General features: G+C 41.3%; 1 protein-coding gene across 1 annotated transcript in view; it reads right to left on the reverse strand.

The window, feature by feature from the left end:
* Window positions 1–20,617, reverse strand: part of adamts3 (ADAM metallopeptidase with thrombospondin type 1 motif, 3) — a 134,446-nt gene extending 113,829 nt beyond the window's left edge. The window contains exons 1-3 of the mRNA XM_071917785.2: window positions 20,345–20,617; window positions 19,896–19,917; window positions 14,201–14,646 (exon numbers count right to left, since the gene is read on the reverse strand). Coding sequence (XP_071773886.1) covers window positions 14,201–14,646; window positions 19,896–19,917; window positions 20,345–20,407 — 531 coding nt within the window. The 5' untranslated portion in view covers window positions 20,408–20,617. The remainder of the gene's footprint in view (window positions 1–14,200; window positions 14,647–19,895; window positions 19,918–20,344) is intronic.
* Between the last annotated feature and the right edge of the window lie 901 nt (window positions 20,618–21,518).

Here is a 21,518-nt window from a genome sequence, read left to right on the forward strand (position 1 = left end):
CCAGTGTCTGCTTTCAAATCAGAAATCAATCGGTCAAATTAAAGAAACGGGTGCTGAGCAGGTTTATCTTTGTTTTCCCTCACATTTCCCCCAAAGCCTACACTTAACAGTCGATACTTTGTGCTAAAAACAGGAATGTTATCCCTTCTCATGCTCCCTCAGCACTCCTCCTACTCTTAAAGGGGAACTTCACCAAAACAAAAATCCGATGACTGATCGCTGCACGATCTCACACACATCCAAAAACTGTCAGTGGTGTTGGATATTTTCATTTAATCTGAGACCAGTGTTGGGATTTACGCATAATAAACCACTGTAATCACATTTCTTAAACGTAAACAATAATTATCAGCCCAATGAACGCAAGTAGCACAATCGTTTTAGGCTGTAACACAAAAGCAATGTAACAATAGTGTAACTAATTGCTTTTCTCAGGGAGTAATATAAAGAGTAATGCATTACTTTTAAGAAAATAACAAGAAATTTGTAGTTTTAATTTGTCGTCTGAGTGATATCAACCAGGCGACTCTTGTTCCATCACACAAGTTCAGTGAAATCTTTCTTGGAGATTCAATAAGAAAGGCTGGGACAAAATGTGTTTTAGTTAGATTATAGGTGAAATGCACCTTTAACTCCTCTGTGTAAATGGGCCATGACTGTGCATCTTAAAATTGGGATATTGGGACCAAGACAGCTACTCAAAAAAGAGTCAGGTAGCACATCCAAAATTAGGTAAAAAAAAAAAAAAAAAAAATAGTGGATACAATACTCTCATTTCACTTATTTACTGGATCACACACCCCACAACGCATTCAGGAAGGCTTTTCTTGCCGAAATGCATTAGTGTGTCATGGTGTGTGCCCCAAAAAAGAAATCGAAGTATTGTATCTAGTCATTTACTCCAGCAACTCCCTCACTCTTTTCTGGGTGCTCGTATTAGATTTGATTTGGTTTTTTTCGGCTCAGCGCTCCTCATACAAGAATCCCACTGTCGACGCGCGCTTCTTCCCCTCGGAGAACATTGCGAACGAACAATATCAAGCATTATAGCACAATATCAAGCGTACATTTGGAGAAATCAGCGTCTGGGCTTTTATTCGAGTCTCTATCTCGTTACATCTTGTGATCACAAAGGCCACAGCAGCTTGTTAAACCGACCTTCCCTCCATTGTTTGGTTACTACTGAATGATATTACTTTTCTTGGCTGACGGTGACCTTTCAGGAGAGCAGACAAAGTACCAGAAAAAGCACAACATGGCCTCGGTTTCTTTTCAGGCTTTTACGTCTGTGAAGAGAATTTTAACAATCGCATTTTTCACTTTCTTCAGGAACCGGTCCGATATCGCCATACCCAGAGTGATTTACTGAATAATACACACAGCTGGGGTTTGAAGACCATTTCATGACTTTATCACAATATTGACCACCTACGCCGATTTAAAACAGCATCAATCAATGTGCCACAGTAACTTCATCTGCTATCTGCCCATAGTTATTGCTCAGTTACTGCTCACACACATACTGAAACTGGAAATAGTGACCATGAGGCATGAGGATATTACACTGCAAGCTATTCAATCATAGATGAAGCTTAAAGCCTCAATATGGTCCAAATGGATCTTTTTCTCAAAATGAATGGTAGTCTATGTGACAGCTATACTGTGACAGAGTAGAAATAACAGTGACCATAGCTTGAATTTGCAGATTAAACACACGTTGAGATAAAAAGCATTCATGAAATTCACATTACTTGATATGATAAAGTTATTTAAATTGAATTAATGCCATAATAATACTTCAGTAAGATAAAAGGCGCAAGAGTAAACTGACTTATAATCATTCAAGAATCTTACTTGAGATCTATCTCATACTTTACTCTAAAACAATCTGTTCACTAAACTTTTAGTTGATTATTACTTTAATTTGGCTTTTAAAATTTACAGGGTAAAAGTGAGGCAATTGGTTTCCAAACTTTTTTCAAGTAAACTGAACATGTTAGAATATTCAGTATGGGATAGTTGTATACATGTCTTTGTTTTTGTTTTGTTTTTTTCTTTTCTCTTCTTTTCTCTTTGTTGTTTGTTCTGTTTCTAACTCTAAAGCGAGGACAAATCTGTAATACTGAATGTATTTTACGACTGCTTCCTCAATAAAAAAGATTTAAACACGAATATTCAGTATGGCAGTCTATGTGATAGTTATACTGTGACAGAGTACAAACATTAACGATAATGAACACACTTGTGCTCTCACACACATCTGGCATGAGACTTGAACTTGCAGCCAGTTTCTCACACTCTCATGCCTCCTGAAGGAAAGTCATGTCAATCAGAAAGTCAGATATAACTCATTCTGATGGAATAAATAAAGGGCGCGCTTCAGTGGTTATCAGTATTTTAGCTAGAGTAACGTTATGCAATTATCTGTCAATCAATTAAGTGTGCGGTGTGACTGTTAATTAATTCACCTTGAGATCTTGTCAGAATTGACTAATGGATATGACAGGTGTGGGATAGAGGGCCGTGGAGCACGTCGTCTCATCTGGCCCCAGCAAGCACAGGACAATCGTTCCTCGCTCTTGATCCTCTAATGAAGCATAATGAATAGGGGAAGGACTGAATAAAATGCAAATAACTTCAAAGTAAAGCATGCATGGTTTCTTCAAAGCTGCACTAGGCAAGAATACATCCGTCTTATCAGCCTAAATCAAAAAGTGGGGCTACAACAGAGAAGAGCGCCCCATCCCGCCTAATTCTCTTCTCAGGAATCGAAGCGAGCGCTCCGTCCAGAGAAAGCTGGCTTCACCCATGATGGTTGAACCTGCTGCGAAAAGTTTATTTTTTTTCACCATCTCCACCCCTATGAGCTACTGAGAAGAAAACATTTAGGTCGGAGGAGTGTGCAGTTTACTATCAGCATGTTACATAATTTCTGGGTAATGAAGTCCTTCAAACTTTCAAAAATCCAAACAGTTCTCTCCCGCTACCACTTGGGGGCGCCAAAGTGCCAAGTTGCATAGTGCAGCTTTAAAGTGCCGCTTCTTTTCTGTCAGATGTGTCGTCCAATCAATGTTAAAGGTCCCATATCATGTAAAACAGGATTTCCCTTGCCTCTGTGATGATAAAGGAGTTGGATGTGCTATCTAAACATGAAAGTATCAAAACGCACGGTCGGCAACTAAATCCACACAATCCATATTAGAAAAGCGAGCCTCTAAACGAGCCGTTTGGACTTCCGTAACTTTGTGGCGTCACAAAGGTTCGCTCATTATCATTTTTGTAAGAATAATAGACTAACAAAGTGTTTTTTTCAAAGCAGTTGAGCGGTTGTCATTGTTTATTGAGTTTTCCCTACCTGTCACTGTCTGTAGCCGCCGGGCCGCGGCGTCTCACGTTTCACTCTTGAAACGGTTAGCCAATCAGAACAGAGGGGTCGTTAATATTAATGAGCCTTAAAGACACAGCGACAGAAACAGCCTGTTCTTGGTAAGGCTCAGAGAGATGCTGGAAAATGAATGTGTAAAAATGGATTGAGAGAGTTTTTGGTACATGACACCACACACACAGCTTTTACTGGACCTCAAGACATAAAATAAAACACTGGAAAGTGCAGAATATGGGACCTTTAGGGTTTAGTTACTTCACTATGATGAAAGGTTTCAACATCACCTTCTATTCACTGGCTGTAGCAACTTTTTCAGAAGTCTGCTACACTTTCAGCTCAGTGCTGAGATGGATTGGAGACTGGGAGAAGATAAAGAGTTGAGGGAAGTGTTGAAATACACACCGACTCAGTTGTGTGTGTAAATGTGTGCAACCGACTTATATCAGGGTTGGGTAGTAATGTAATACATGTAATGTTGCGTAAATACAAAAAAAATGTAAGAGTATTTCATTATGCTACATGGAAAAATACTGTATTCTGAATACAGAAAAAAAAAACCTCTCAAACCTCAACAAATGCTACTTATTCCTATTGAAGGCTTAGCTGATGAAGACTGTCATATACAGTCGGTTTAACTACTGTTGACAAAATTCACTTATTTTAAGTCGCTTTGGACAAAAGCGTCTGCTAAATGACATAATGTAATGTACAGAAACTTTGGAAAAATATAGAGGAATACTTTTGAGAATACTTAAAAAATGAGAGTAAGAAAAAAATCATTATCATTATCACTATCAGAATATGTTTAGAATACATTGTAAAAGTAAACTAACCAAACTTGCTTATACTGTACTTTCTTTCTATACTATGTGTCTTGAAATTCCAGTGTGTGGGGAGTTTCTGTTCCAAGAAAGTGAGTGGAAAGTGGATTGCTGCATTGCTGGAAAGTGAGTTTCGAAAGCCAGAGCTCTCAGCACCTGATGAAGCAATCGCTGAGTCACTGGTATTGATCAACAACCCCATCAAACCCCCCACAGATATACATCGTGGTGGCCATTTTGTGCTCTGTAGAAATCTTAATTATTGCACCTTTGATTAAAGCTGAGTCATAGTCTTTCAGAAAGAAGTACAAAGTAAATACAAGTTAAATGGAATAATTTGAGGGTCTTTTTCCTGAGTAGCAGCAGCTGTGGATGGGAGCTCAGCTTGTGTTTAACTGATGTGTGGACAAACCCGATTGTGTTTCTCTGACAGATCCACATATAAAATACACACACACACACACACCATGGTTTCAACATTATCAGCCAGAAAGTAATTTCAAAACAAATTAATTTTCTCAACTAAATTGTTCTACCGACATCAGAAATGGCATCTCCAGCTAGGCAATCACACCTCAGGCAGAGCAATTCAAAAAGTTGAAAAGATTAAAACCATTAAAAACGTATTGCAAAACACACTTTCAGATGCACTGCCGTTCACTCCAGCAGAACTGAAACAGTGAAAAACACTTCGCTGGTTCCAGGAAGGGTTCAGGATGGCACGTTTTTTTTTTGCCACCCAGTTTTCAGCGTTATCCAATAGCGGAACAGACAATGGCAGGTGTCTGACGGAGGCCCGGCCAGTTGGTACCCAAACACAAGCCTCAAAAAAGGGATCAAGAGTCCTGTGTTCCATCAGTTTAATATCCCCAACATCAGCCCCGGCCAAGCAGACAGCACGCTTCTGCCAAAAAAAACATATGGGATTCAGCTGAAGGGCTCCAGTTTTTCAAAAACAGTCTCTTTCAGTCTAAACTTCTTAAGGAGGTCGGTATGAACGTGCTTTCGTGAAAAAAAAAAAGAAGAAAAAAAAAAAGTGGAGGTACTGCAACTTTGAAAAAAGGCCTGGATTCAGCCAGGACACTGCCACCTTTCACCCTCTGTGTTGTTCAAAGGTGTGTTTGCTTTCAAAAATGTGTGCAAACCTTCGTCATCATTACCTGCCATTTTCATCCCCAGCCTTTAAAGGAACTTTAAGGGGAAAAAATACACGAGGTAATTTCTTACGATTTGCAGAGAGAGAGAGAGGAGAGGGAAAAGAGAGAAAGAACTAAAAGTCTCCCATCTCTTCAAGTAGAAACTGTATTTGTCAGGATGCTACACAATAATAAACAGGGCCGAGCAAAAATATTTCAGAAGCGTACGCAGGGAAATTAACATAATAATGAACATCCTCATCTGTATTCTCACTACCTTTCACTTTCCTTGCATATTTGTGTTTAAAATTCAGCTTGATGATGACGGATGCTTTATGTTTGTAGACAAACACACACACACAGGAGCAGAGGGTTTCAAAGTGATCCTACACACAGGCAGGAAGGCACATGTCTTCTTTTTGAAATGTAATCCCGAAATATAAGAGAGTCCTTTCCAAAAGAAACTGTTGACAGACAGTAAAAGGTTGGTTAGTGCGATTATGAATTCAACACTTAAAGGAGAGTGGGGAGAAGCGTGTTAGGTGGGGGGGGGGGGGCGGGTTTTTTTTTTTTTAAACAGGCTGCACAAACGATTTCATTTCAATTTCGAGACACAATATGAGAATTTAATCTGGTTCCATCACGTCTTTTTGTGCCGCTCCTCTCCTCCGAACAGAGCAAACATTTGCCGACTGCTTTGAGAAGAAGGCGGTGAGGAGTCTCTGCACCCGACTTAAAATAAAAAAACCCCACGCCGCTGAATGGGTCTCAATGTCCGTCTGTAACGACAACAGAAAATGTGGGCTCCTCTTAAGTTTATATAGGTCATGATTAAAAATGTTTAAACACATAAATATCAATAAAAGCAGCCAGCGGTGCACACTGAGCTGCCCCTCACTGCCGAGGAGAGAACTTGGAAGAAATAGCTTGGCTTTGCATATCCTGGTGAGCCTCCCCTCCTGCACCTCAAACCATATACCCAAACACTCTGGGGTCAAGCCTCTGCAACAGGCAAAGCAAGGCGAGCCTTGGCTAAGTCAACAAGGAACATTAAGAACTATTAGTGAATACAACTCTTGTGCCCGACTACAGTTCGCTGCAAAGAGGAACTGGCTCACTTTCTTTTTCTAATCAAAAGGGATATTTGCTTTTTTTGCTTTTTTTTTCACAGCAGCTCCAGATATGTCAGGAGCTGTACATGTCCAGAATGCTCTTTTATGTCTCAGAGGCCAAAAGTTTAGGCCACTGAACACACACGGCTCTTAGCAAAACATTAGCATATCTAATTCGCTCACTTTGTCACTTTCCATGAATCTCAGCATTGTAAACGTTTCCTCCGAGGCAAATCTCGCCGGAGGACTCAGAGGAGGAGGAGTAAAAGCGCCCGGCCGGATTGACAGTTAAGTATCGTTTCAGTTAAAATATCCTCCGTCAGGCCGACCCGCCGCCGAGAGGATAGTCTAACTGATGCATTACCCATCAGGGTTACAGTGTGTTTACATTTGAGCGTCACACCACAGACCGAGCGGAGCGGAGCGGAGCGGAGCCTCGCCCTCGCGGCCAGCAGCACCGATTATGCAACACGGCGCGCAGTAAAAGGTGGCCAAGTTTCGCCGAGCCGCCCGCTGAAGTAAAGGTTAAAATCAACAGTCAGACATTTATTTAGGTCAGCTCTTCCTCCTGTCTGTCTGTATGTCAGTGGATCGGTCGGTCTGCGCCGTCTGTCAGGGCTTCTGGTGCTGCCAGCTGCCTGCTGAAAAACGCTCCTCCACGCAGCACAGGATAGGGGGAGGATTTTGTTCCAGCTGTCCTGCTTTATGGAAACAAACGAGTGAGGCTGAAGTAGTATTTTACGGTGGCTTTAAGGCCGATCCCGGGCCGCTTGCAGTATCTTTGTCATGCTGAAATAACACCAGGTACTTCATGGCACTCAGGCTGAGTTCACACTGCAGCTGAAAGCGTCCCAGTTCAGTTTTTCCATCACGTGTGACACAGATCTGATGTTTTCTAATCAGTGTGAACAGGGAAAAGCTGCATGGAGTCGCATTTTTGCAATTCTGGTCTGGACCGCATGGACGTGTGGTACAGAACTGGATCCTGAGGCATGTGACCTACACTACCAGTCAAAAGTTTGGACACACCTGATTGAATGTTCTATGCTTTTCATTCTCTTAAAGCCATTTTGATCTAAATGCTTATGCTTAAATGCTTGAAATTGAGTGAAGTTGATGCCTATGTATGAATTTATTTCCAAAGCCTTTGCCTTTCCATCAAGGCAAAGGGCGGCTACTTTAAAGAATCTAAAATAAAGTTTTGATTTTTTTTTTTCTTCACTTTTTTGGTCACTGCATGATTCCATTTGTGTTATTTCATAGTTTTTTATGACTTTACTATTATTCTAAAATGTGGAAAATAGTAAAAAAATAAAGACAAATGTGGTGTGTCCAAACTTTTCACTGGTAGTGTAGATGCAGCTTGTATGTGAACGCTCAATTTGCTATTCGCCAGCCTTGCCATGTCAATAACTACATCATTCACCTGAGACGAGTGCCAAAATGTCGGTGCCCACAGCAGCTTGTCTGAGCAGCGTTAGCACGGAGGACAACGAGGCACAACAACGGAAACACCAGCCAAACAGCCGACTTATATGGTATTTGGGGAGACGCTTCAATTCAGTCAAAACTTGAAGGCACATACCGTAACCGAAATGTGTTCAAAACAAGTGGGGAAAAGCGTAGGCACCAAACCAGATGTGATGTCTTTTCTTATTGTTACTCTGGAGACACGTTTCTGTTTGACATGGCTGTCAGTTCATATCGCCGTCCCGACGTGGGTTACATCCTAGAATAGATGTGAACGAAAGATGTAAAAAGTAAAAATCCAGCTCGCTCGTGGCCAAACGTCTTCTTAAAGTTTGCCTCTGAAGGCTGAGAGGAGGATTAAAAGTTCGAAATTGATGGTGGACAAAATGGCTCATGTGGCCTGGGGCTTCATTACCCTGCATGTGGTTTATCACCGTGTGAGGACGCTCATCCAGGATCTGTTTTAGAGGCAGATCATTACTCCTCACAGTCCTCGATCAGCATTCCTGCTCTGCAAGGCTGGACACAAAACAGACCCTGAGGTTATGGCCTTAGTCCTTTTTTTTTTCCTTTTCTTTTTAGATCATGAAGGCCAAAAATACAGCAGGAATGAGAAGCTTCCCTCTTTTCCTATCTTGGAAACGATTCCGCAATAAAATATCTGCAGGATGTGAACCATCAAGCTCGAGGGAACGCTTCCTATGCGCTTACATGAAGAGAGGCAAGAACTTAAGAGTTATGTTAGCGATCAGAGAGGGAGGGGGGTGGGAATGAGAGAGAGAGAGAGAGAGAGAGAGATAAAGAGAGAGAGAAGGAGACAGTTTATCCATGATACAGTAAACACCCACTTCTGACATCGCGAGGTCAATCGCATTCCTTCCTTGTTTGCTCCAATCCTTTTCCTTAAGGGCAATGTGCTGTCGTATGTTTTATGTATATGAACAAAAAACTCAAGACTGACAGAACCGTCCGTATGAAGTAGCTGAGCCTCTTTCTGGTTGTTTACGATGGACTTACTGTACTTGTAAATCTACCGTCCCTCCACAAAACCTCCATGCAGACCAGGTGTGTTGCAAGGATCAAACACTATCATTATATCCCGTAAACGGAAGCAAATGCCTCCGTGGAGTCCGTATTATTTCTAAAGGCAGTGTAAAAACACAGAAAGAAAATCCACGTTTTTATGATTTCAGAGCAACAACAGCATGTTTTTCTACACTGCGCTCTTAGTTCAAGTCTCTGACTGAGTTACAGAGGGAGGAAACAGGGCCGAAGGTTCAAGGACCTTCACGCGTCTGTTATGCTCAAATAGGGCAACACTCTAAACGTCAAAAGCATCAAAAGTGCAATCGCAACTGTCTACTGCAATTTCTACACCAGACAGTGTCTCTCAGTGGGAAAAGCTGTTTCACACACAAGCCTCCCAAACAAAATAGTGAGTCTGCTGTTGGGCAAATTCCCCGAGTTCATGCTGCAAGTTGAAGAAAGTCTTTCATTTCAGCCAAACTGAGAAAGTCCTAAGCGATAACATCTCTGCCCTCCTCACAAATGTTTGAGGTAGTGGAAAAGAAATCACGTAGGAAAAGACGTGTCCACATTGTTTGTGCAACTGCATTACTCAGAAAAAAAACGTTGGAATATCATTATTTTATCAATATTGTGCTGTCCTAATCCCAAAGCTCTCAGAGACATGAACAGTGAAATGGTTTGTAGCAGGCTGAGCTGTGCAAAGGGAAATCCTGGAATAAGTAGCACTGCTGGAAACAGAAGGAGTTCTTCTGTGGGGATCTGCTGGTGGTTTGCCAGGGGCAGCTTCTCTGAAGCAGAGCCAGAAGAGTGCCTAAAGACATAATAAACATGGGCCATCACTTCTCAGACAGGCCCTAACCATCTTGACCATGTTAATGGGATCCGCATGCCAATAAAGGAAAAAAAAATGAGATTATACCATAATACACTGTAAGTAGGGCCATTTAGATTTGGGTCATAGCTGCCATGGCTCTTTCTCAAAACCAGGAAGAACTCACCTTGTACACAACTCTGTAAGTTATACTGTCGTCCTGATTTTGGTGGGTTGGAAGGTCATTTCTGTCTTAGTATAAGCCTAATCATGAGGCATTGTAGGGAACGGGGGGAGGTGATTGGGCGAGTGGGAGGCTGGGAGACATTCATATGTGCCCTCTGAATCTGAACCACAAACACACACACACACTTTGTCCACACATGAGGCTAAAAGAGGCAGGAAACAGAGTTCAGAACTTAAACGATCCATCAGCTTTATCAAGAACCTCTTTCCCTGGTTTCTCAAGAGTTCCCGCATGCCTCTGACATACATGTGACGTGACGGCGCCTCCCACGCAGGCCAGCGGAGATCACCCTGGCTTCACCCCCACGCTGCCGCTGCCCTCCAAACCAAACCAGAGGAGGTATCTGCTTCATAAGCATTAGCAACCAGGCTGCTGCCTGCTGCAGTAAAGAGTTCCAGACACCAGGCTGGCTATAATTAAGAAACAGTAAAACACACACCTAGCGAGGGCTTGGGCTACCACTTGAGATCAAAGACCACTGGCCCTCAGCAACAGGCTTTTTCATCAGCTACCCCAGGTTCTGCAAGCGTTTGATCTGAAGTTACGCAGCGCTGCATGCTTTGCATTTAAACTACAAACACCAATGAAAGAAGAAAAAAATGATTGTGTTCTGCATTAGACCAAACAGTAAACCAAATAGTATAGGTGCAGATTATAGTATAGTGTAGTGTAGTATAATATAGTGTAGTACACTGTAGCATAGTATTTATCAATACACAGGATATGATGTTACTATCCCTTGTGCTATAATAATCCCAGGTGAGCATCCATATAGAGGCTCAATTCAGTATAGTATAGTATAGTATAGTATAGTGTATTGTAGTATAGTACAGTATAGTATAGTTTAACATACCATAGTATAGTATATTATAGTATAACATAGTATACTACACTATACTATACTATGTTATACTATACTGTGCTATACTATACTATCTTATACTATGTTATACTACACTATACTATACTATGTTGTACTACACTATACTATGTTATACTATACTGTGTTATACTATGTTATACCACGTTATACTACACTATACTATGCTATGTTATACCATGTTATACTACACTATACTATACTATGTTATACTACACTACACTACACTATACTATACTTTACTATGCATAGCATAAGATATTATAGTACAGCGGCATTTAGACCAGAATCCTCTCTTTTCAAATTCAAATGTTAAAACAGCCATTAAAGGTCAGTGGGAGACTGACCTTTAATGGCTGTTGCATCTTTACAGCGACTTGCAGCCACAACAGTATTTAAAAAGCAGAGCCCTCACTTCCTGCTCGAGTCTCCTGTGAGCTTCAACTATAAATGTCTCTGAGAAGAAAGACTCACTGAAGTGCTCAACTGCTTCCTCCCGCTCCAATCAATGGAAATGGCCCGAGCCTGTTGTGCAGCAGGGCGCTGGCTTTAAGGTCAGACTGACATTATGACATTATCTTTGTCCAGAACATGCCTACGAGTTCCCTCAAGACATTTGAACTTTTTTAAAGATTAAATATGAGAGTACACCCAGAGCCCCCAAGTTTGTTCAGGACCGTTCACTTAAGAAACAATTGACCAGTGATTTGCTACAGTATGCTCTAGACTGTGACATTCAAATATTGCTGCGTAATGTTACATCACTGACATGGGAAAATAGATATTCCACACATGCAGGACCACATGTGACAAAGAGCCAACAGCAGTTTGTTTTCCCACAGAGGAAATATTTCCGATTAGGGGCTCTCAAACTTTCTCATACCATGTGGTTGACTATAACTTTAACCACATATCCATTAGATTAAAACTGCTTCCACAATCGTCACTCATCAACAGCAACAGATTTCTGAGCCTCTTATGTCTCAGTGGCTCTTACTGAGCTTTCTGCCGGCAGACTTGCTCCTCAGTGAAGTGGTACAGAGTGGAATACATGCACAATTTTATAATTCATTACGTTGTCCCAGATGAAGCAAGGGCACTATAAATTATAGAAATATGCATTGAGCTACAAAGTATCATTCCAAGAATTCTATCAGGTTTGGAGTTCAAAGATAGAATTAGTATGCTGAAGTCATTTTATCACTTTATAGAATCAAAAGCCGGGTTCCCACACTTATTTTACACTTAGATTCAATTCCAAAACTTTTCCATGACCTTTATATAACTTCATACCAATGTTTACACTACTGCAGCCTTTACAAATGTAAACACTGAACATTTGTTTTATTGCCAGTTATATTTTTCTATTTTCTATTTTGACCAGAGTTCCTTCTTTGCCATTCAAGTTAGCCAGTTAGCTAACTTGCTCTATGAAAAACTGTGGTTCTTTGGCTCCGCCCACTGAGGTTTAACTCAACCAATGAGAATATTTCTGCCTTCAGAGCAGCTCTGCCTCTGACAAATACTTGTATAAAACTCATAACTGCTGTATCCACAAGGACTAACCGCCATACTACACATTCTCTTCTTTATACTTCATAAAAAGCTATAGCTTGACAATATAGAAACACTTTAAGAAGTTCAATGCCTGGAAAGCTTCTCATAATGTATGGTACTTTGGTATTTATGCACTAAGTTTTGTCGTTGTATACAGAGTGTATTGCTTATTGTCAAGTGTACGATTTCACTTTTCTTTTTAGTTCAGTCCACTGACGTTCAGATCTTAATCTAAATCTGGGTAAAAAATGTTGACATCATCTGACGCTTGACTCAAGTTTCATGCAAAGCCAAAACAGCGGCTGCCAGTTGCCTTCTCGCAAAAGCAACCTCTTCAGATTTCTTGGGAAGCCAGCCCATTTCTCATGAAAACCCGTCTCCCTCCACCTTTTTTAAAAAGCACGGGTCAATGGCACACACTTGCTTGAGTTTGTGCTCGCTGGCAGTAGTGTCCAAACCCCAGCTTCCTTCACGCCTGTCTCTTGGAATTTCTCTACATGTGCTGCCTTGTTACGGGGGTTTAATGTGGAAAGAATAAAGTCAACCCCTACAGAGCGGCTCCTGGCCATCCTCTACGAATCAAACCTCGAGGACACACACACACACACACACACACACACACACACCTAACAAAATGCTGGGCGCTAGGCTTTGCATTCACAATGATTTAAGAAGAAGCAGCAGAAAGCCCCCTAAGGATCTTCCCCTCACTATCATCACACCCCTCTATCACTCTTTCAAGTGGTCTTAAAGTGACTGCTTTCACTGCCACCTCTTGATGTGCTGCAGTGAGATTAACTGCTATGACGGCTGAACCTACATTTGTGACTTTCATATTGCGGCTGGGTTTTGTAATGTCTATCTTAGATATTTTATAATAGCAGTGCAATCTTAAAAAAAAACTATAATAGTCTGTTACAGCTTGGTGCGACAGACTGAATGGCATGTTACACTGAGGCAAAGATACACAAAAGCACACACATCCAAACTAATACTAGGTGCCAGACAGACAAACAGGCAACTATTACAAAATAGAGTCCGCACACTAGAAATGGCTCCCACGGCGTTTATTACCACCACATGTGACGTTTGCAGCATGTGCTCTTCTGCAGACAGGATGAAGAAGTCATGTGACTACCAATAAAGTCAGTTCATTAAATGTGTTGATTCTGGAAATCACGAGTTACATCCTTTGTGTTGCATTCAAAAAAATCTGCCGCATTTTTGCAAATAACTTAATTTCAAGGTCTTTGGGTGTGGTTGTTCTGACTGCTGCCTCTGTTGAGAGTCTTCCCTCCTGGCTGCTGTTGAATGCAGAGATGTTTAGCTGGCCCAGGCAAGGAGCTTTTGGCCCAAGTCATCCCCCAATTACTGTTCAAGTGTTTTATGAGGGGTGATGGGCAGGATAGGACTGCAGACTTTTGTGCAGCACAAAGGGAAGCCGTGTTTTATGCTGGGAAGCAGTCGGGGGGGGGGGGAAATCCGTTGGGTTTGTGGACGCAATGGATGGCCACTCACCCGTGACAAACTTCCGTACAAAAGCTATTCCCTCCGTCAGCTTGAGGAATATCTCAAGAACAATGTGCTGTAAAAATGCCCAGTGCTGACGTACAAAAAAAGGCTAAAGTCAGGAGTTATGGACACCTAAAATCCCTATATAGCATCAGTTGATAAGGTCATGCCACTTTTGTAATGGAAACACAGGGTTGAGGGGGCGGGGACTAAGAGGCTTTACGGCTGAGAAGAACTTACCAGTCCGTCACAGTTGTTAATGGCAACCGTGGCTCCAGGCACGTCTGTGATGTCACCGATGAAGGTGCAGTCCGTCTTCAGCAGCTCGCGGCGCAGTATCCTCTCCGTCCCGCCGGCGGGCTCGGTCTGGTTGCCGCCCGCGTCGGGGTCATCGCCCATGCTGTCGCTGTCGCTGTCGTTCCCAAAGCCCTGGACCTCGTCGTGCCACTCCACCATGGCGCCGGGCGCCACCAGCCGGTCGTTGGGGCGCAGGCGGAGGTGGAACTCCTGCCCGAAGGCGGTGACGTTGAAGAAGAGCTTCTGCTCGGACTCGCCGGTGGAAAACACCTCCCTCTTGACGCGCTGCTTGTGATTGGCCGAGAGCAGGTGCGACAGGTAGTGTCCCTGAGAGTCGGTGCTGATGGGAGTGATGAGGCCATATTCCTTCAGCCTGCTCCTCAGTTGGTCTGTCAGAAAACACAACACCAAAGCAGAGTTTTAGTTTTGGTACAACACAGCAGGAAGCAGGACACTATGTTAGTTAAGAAAAAAATCACAATATTTTAGGCCGAATACCTCAATATCAATAATGTGACCATATTTTGGGGGGAAGGGGAATTCGTGCTTTCATAAGATATTTACACAAGAACATTTTTTAAATTAGTTATGATCATTACTAATCAATAATGTGAGTAACTAGTAACTAGTAATCAGTAATGTGGATATGATGAGCAGGTAAAGCCAATCATTGTTCATTTCACTCAGTTCAGAAAAGTGTATTACTTTACTGTAACGCAGCCTTTAAGACCAGGAAGAAGAAACATTTAAGTTATTTCACAACATTAAGATCCAAAATCCCAGATGATATCTAGTCTCATATCATGATCGATATTATACGATATATCGCCCAGCCCCAGTTCACAGTCATTTATTTTTCAGTCAAAGTATTCATGTCATGTGCCGGTGAAGTCGTGCAGCACAGTCCTGCAGTGTTGTGCTTGAGCATCATATTTTGTATTGGGTCTAACATCAGATCTCCCTTGAGGCTTCACTCTCCACTAGCGATTACCACGGACAATCTTATCAACACTGATGCCATTTCCGTCTCTTCTCAGCCTTTCAGATTCTTAAAGATTCCAAGATTTACAGATTTATAGATCTGGTAATGCAGCTACACCCTAAAGCGTTTCAGTTAGAAAGCTCAGCAAAAATCCCTTCCTTCCCTTTGCAGCTTAAGTATTTTTTTTTTTTACATATACAAAGAATATAACCAACCAACACAGGAGGGCAATCAGTATAAGCCTGGCATGGTGCTTGGTTTACCCTGAGATCCTTATTCATTGGCTCATTTGCGGTCGACTTAATTGTACAAGTAAGTTTATGAGCCTCGAAACAGGCTCACGGTTCAAGGGAAATTTCCACCCAGGTTCGGTTTGCCGTTCCAAAACGTGAACGACGGCAGGCGGATTGAAAAACTTAAAGAGATAGCTGGGGAAAAAAACGTTAACATGACATGAATATCGGAACCTTGTAATTATGTCCAAGGTTTTTCGACTGGAAGACATTCAAACAGGTGTTATTGTTAAAACTAAAATTACACGTCTGAAGGAATGACATGCTTTGCAAATCACAGTGTGTGAACTCAGGACACATCCAGTGGAATAAAACGTGCTTGAGACGAGATTTTAAAGAAATGTTAGATATTATAGAGTCTTTTTGATTGCTGATATATTGATATTGCATTGAATTGTGGAGGATGCATGCAGCCTAATCACTATGACTGTTGTAAGGTTAAATACAGATAAGAAAACACACTGCCCATCTGTCGTAACTCTTACACTCAGGGCAAACCGCACGCACGTGTCTGGTTTTGAACATGCAAAAACATCAAAGGCCTTGTTTCTAGCAAATGGGCTCCTTCTTACTCAATGAGCGAATACCCAGCAATTACAGCACATCAAAGTTAGCCTTTGCACAAAATATTGTCATAGGAACAAGGCACTGTTGGTAGTCTGACAGCGATCCCTGGTCACGTTTTGCAGCAGTATAAAAACTGAGGTACACTGTCTAGGATTTATGGGATTTTACACTACCAGTCAAAAGTTTGGACACACACATTTGTCTTTATTTTTACTATTTTTCATATCTTTTAATAATAGTAAAGACATCAAAACTATGAAATAACACAAATGGAATCATGCAGTGACCAAAAAAGTGTTAAACAAATCAAAACTATCTTATATTTTAGATTCTTTAAAGTAGCCGCCCTTTGCCTTGATGGAAAGGCAAAGGCTTTGGAAAGAAATTCATACATAGGATCAACTTCACTATTTATATTTGTCTATAAGAAACTAATTTCAAGCATTTAAGCAGAAGCCTTTAGATCAAAATGGCTTTAAGAGAATGAAAAACATAGAACATTCAATCAGGTGTGTCCAGACTTTTGACTGGTAGCATACATATTATACATTTCCCAACAGTTTGCATTTTGCTAGAAAGCTAGTGTGACAAATCTCTTCTTTAGAGGATGAAAAAGTTATTGAGTCATGGGTCAAAGAGAAGTCAGGAATTAGCTCAGTTCATTAGTGTGTATTTGGAAGAGCGGGGCTTCAGTGCTTAATCCTCAGGAGGCCCAGCTCTAATCTTGAAAGCCATTCCTCCTACTTAGGTCAAGGTAAGGAACGGATTTCTGTATGTTGTACTACTTCATTCAGAATTACAACACAGATGATAAAACTCTATTATTTCTCATCGGTTATGTCAAACCCAGGTATAACGTGGCATATACACACTCCCGGGGGTCTTGGGGGAAACATCCTCCACCGGGAAGAAACCTTTTTAATAACTAGCTTTTAAAAACTCCTAATCCAAATGTAATGAAAAGTTTAGGCCTTTTTAGTTTCAGTCTGAAATTAATCTGCACTACTATTGATACAAGCACTGAATAAGTATAAGTACTGCATACCAAATTTGACATTTTTCCAAAAACGGAACTTTTAAAGGAACCTTTACTTTGAATAAACCTTTAAGATTTCTGATTCTATTGCCATGTGGTTCTATTGACAAGTCAAGGTTTGTTGAATTGAACTATGAATACTGGATTAACTTTTTTTTTTTAGTAACAAAAGAATAAAAAGGCTGCAAAAGCTTATTTTTCCTTCTGCAAGTCGCACTCCGGCCATATGCACAAAACTGACAAGCTCAGAAACCCCCAAATTGGATGTTTAAAAGGTCAGGCGTCGACTGTGGAGCTCAAAAGAGGCACAATTTTGAGTGAGAGGATGAAAAGGATCCGGTGAATAGCGAGACCAGACAGCACTTATATTCTACCTGTTAAAAGGTCACCCACTCCAAGACCTGCCAGCATCCATCCTTCATACAGACGCTCAAAAAGGACTCGCCGCCTCAAAGCTACAAAGTTATTTCAAAACTGCATTCATTTGTTTTTTTTGTCTGAGCTCTTCAGTATATCTTATATTGTATTTGGGGGGATTTGATCAATATTTTCACTTCATAGCTGTTACAATTCTGCCTTTCTTGCCAACACTTTTGGACTTTGCTTCAGAATACCCAGGAACTTCCTGAGGTTTCGAAGACAAAATAAATCATCACTCATTGTCAAAATAGAGAGAGCGTACTTTTCAGTGAGGTTTCTTTTTGTCCCGTCTAATTTCTCCGTTGATTTCCACGGTAAAGTTCAACAGAAGAAAGTGAAGTGCAATGAAAAGGGCACTATGTAAACTGAGAGGGGGTGATGACTTATAGATGTTTTCGTTTTATAATTTTGATCATTTGAAAGCATCGGAATGTGGATACAAAAGCCCATAAGAAACAACATGCTCTATTATCCTAACAGAGCATTCATTTAATACCAATACCATCCAATTAAGGAGTATTGAAGCGACCTTGTCTGAACTTTGTTTCCAAGAAAGACTTAATCAGAACAGATCTGAGGGGAAAACACTGTTCAAAGCAGCTTATTACAACATGAAGATGAAGTCTGCATAATAAAAGCATATTGAGCAAGTTTTTGCCTTGAGCAATTCAGCCAGAATGAAAGAACAGATTGAGCACTTTACAGCTACATTTAGTTCTGCTTTTATTTTTAAACTTTCACTTTCTTTTTTCATATGTACGCGCGTGTGTGTGTGTCTTTGATCCTCAAGGATCCATCAGTAGTGAAAACAACTTTCAAATGAGAAATTGCATGTCCGCATTGAGTGTTGTAATTTACTTTTTTGGTGAACCCACTTTCCCTCAACCTGCCTCGTCTACTTCTACTGCAGTTAGTGATTTCCTACGTTTCCCAGAATGCCCTTCAACCACCTCCAGAGCAGGGTTATGTTGCATCCAGCTGTGGGTTTTAGTGTAGGTGGAGAGAGCGATAGCGATAGCGATAGCAATTGCAGAGCGATAGTTTTTCTTTAGTTTCTTTTTAGTTTTTTTTTAGAGAAGTATCATGTTGCCAACTCTTTTCCAAGGAAAGTAGTCATTGGCTGCTACGAAATTCACTAGAAGTCGCCAGATGATGTCACATGCTAATTTGCATATCAATATACAGGCTATGCTACAGTCCCCCACTCTTAGCAGTGGGAGGGAGGTTCCAATGTGTGTGAGAAGCGCCGCGATCATCAGACCTCTCTGGATTAGACAAGCAAGTAGAGCAAATCAATGATCAAATGATTTGGGATTCAACACATTAACATTGTTCCCCAAGGTCGGAAAAAGTCACCAGAAAGTCTGAAAAGTCGCTAAATTTTATGACAAAGCCGCCAAGTTGTCCACACTGCCCCTAACTTCACAACCTGTCTTGTGGCTGCATTGCATTCTGGTCTATTGAGGCTACTGTGGGTGGAGAAACTGGTCTCTCTCCTCTTCTACGATGGATTTCTCCCTGTATGATTGTTGAACATCGGTGCAAAATCTAGAAAGAAGCCCTCGCTTTTTGATTCTGAGGGACTGACACCAAAACCTGACGTTTACTGTTGATGTTTTAGATAGATGAAACATTTTCTGCTGTCAAACTCGCTGGAAACATCTCAACGTGACACTACATTGTCTATGTCTGGCCAGTTATCCACTGGAATACACCACCAAACAGTTTTTAACAGGGTTTTGGGTGGATTTTTCCCTTTAAAGGCTGTTGAATTTGCTGTAATCCAAGTGCCTCAGTGTAAAAGGAGCACTTGATGGACTTGAGGACAGGAGCATTTGCACCCACAACCCCCCTGGTCCCCCCCCCCCCCCTCTCTCTCTCTCTCTTGCACAGCAGTGCAGGTATGGACTAACACTTGGAGAGAGGAGAGCTTGTGCCTCTGTAGGTGTTCAGGAGATAATGTGCGGTGTAAAAGGCTCCAGCGCGACTCTGCTGCAGCTCACTTGTTTCTTAACCTCAGAATGGAGAACAGATGTGCAGGATTTAGAAATGGAGTTTTTCTTTCCTGTATAACAAAGCCCTTGAAGCGGCTCACTCATGTACTATAAGTGTGTGTGTGTGTTGGGATGGTGGAGGAGGAGGAGGGGAGGGGGGGTGAGGTGGAGGGGGGGGGGGGGGGGGTGTTACAGAGCCTCCTCACACAAACTCCCCTCCCACTTTGATCTCAGTGCACCCAAGTTGTCCTGTGTTACTTCAGTGGCTATAGGGAAAAAAAACAGAAACTCCTTGCAAGTTCCTCCCAAATAATTCAAGTTGAACCCAAAATTAAAAAGGACTTACCTTCTCTATCTACTTCACCAGCCTGTAAAAAAAACAAAACAAAACCTCATTAAATACAGAACGAGCCAAGGAAATAATATTTTGAGGCTGAAATGTCCGGCAGCAGCATTACCGCCCTGCAGCATTTTTTGGTTTTTTTTTTTTTTTTTTTTGCCGCAGGCTGTGCAGCTTGTTAAAATTCAACAGAAATGCTTCTCTTTTACATCTCTTATGTAACACACTAAACCCATGCGTATGCTCCTCTCTGCGTGTATCTCACAGAGGGATCAGTGTGTAAGTTTACTGAGTCAAATAGGAAAAGTTTTCAACGTGTAAGAGCAGAAACCTGTTGCCGTCTCGCTCGCTGACAGGCGCACTTTACGCTTTACTATGAATCGGCTCGGTTTCTGTCGCAGATTTTGCAGACTGAATGTAAAATATGGCAACAGTGAAGCGATACGGCCACTTACCTTGTCAGCTGAAGTCAGACTCACTACAAATCCTACAAGTAACGTGAGTGATAGGACAACCATCACGAGTCTATTTAGTTTGACGACCGAAGATGAAGAAGAAAAAAAAATAAACACCAAACTTATCCCAATGTAAGAAAAAATCAAAAATTAAAAAAAAAACACTCAGGGTACCAAAACCGAAAAAGAAACTACGCAAATATAAACCCCGCTCATTCAAAAAAAAAGTTATCAACTTCAAAGTGGATGTGCAAGCTGTCCTGCCCTCTTTTAAAAAAAGTTGTCAAAGTTTGATTAAAGGAGGAGTTGGTTGCGACACTTTGGCTCAGTGTTTCTGTTGACTCGGGCTGTAGAAAGTGAGTTGGTCAGACTTCATCCCTCAGTCTGCCGCTGGCCGGACAGAGCTGCTCTCTCCAACCTGGCACTTTGGCTCTCTGGCTAATAAACGGCAGACCAGCCCTGCGTGACGTCACTCTGCCCCCTCTCCCATCTGAACACATGGTGGGACAGGGGAGGGGGGCGGGGGGGGGGGCCGCCCGTCCCACAATACAATACAAATAAATAAATGCAAATAGGTACGATAATGATTTTAAATGAAAACTAAAAATGAAATAAATACAGAATGCTCATATGATAATATTAATACGGTTCTCAGCCCGGCCCAGCCTGGCGTCATTCCACCCTTTCCCATCTGAACACATGGTGGGACAGAGGAGAAGAGCAGGGGGAAGAACCCATCCCATAATATATACAAAGAAAAAAATAAATAAAATAAAAAATAAAATTAAATTAAAAAATAAATAAATAAAATACAACAAAAATAGAAATAAATGAAATAAAAAAAACAAATAAAAAATAAATATATAAAAATAAAACAACACATATTTATAATAATAATAATAATAATAATCATAATCATAATAATAACAACAAAACTCCAGACGTCGTTCAACCCTTTTCCCATTTTACTGTACATGGTTTCGTGTGTGTGTGTGTGTGTGTGTGTGTGTAATTACTTTACATATGCTTGGTCTGCATTCTCCTCACCTGTCTCTGTTCTGTACAGCACTTTTAACAAGCACAAGCACTGTAAAGCAGTTTGGAACAAACTTGTTTTGTGTTAAAGTGCTCTATAAATAAAGTTGGCATGACTTGACATTTCCATAATATAATA

The sequence above is a fragment of the Centroberyx gerrardi genome, chromosome 8, assembly GCF_048128805.1.
Source record: "Centroberyx gerrardi isolate f3 chromosome 8, fCenGer3.hap1.cur.20231027, whole genome shotgun sequence".
Taxonomy (NCBI): Eukaryota; Metazoa; Chordata; class Actinopteri; order Beryciformes; family Berycidae; genus Centroberyx; species Centroberyx gerrardi.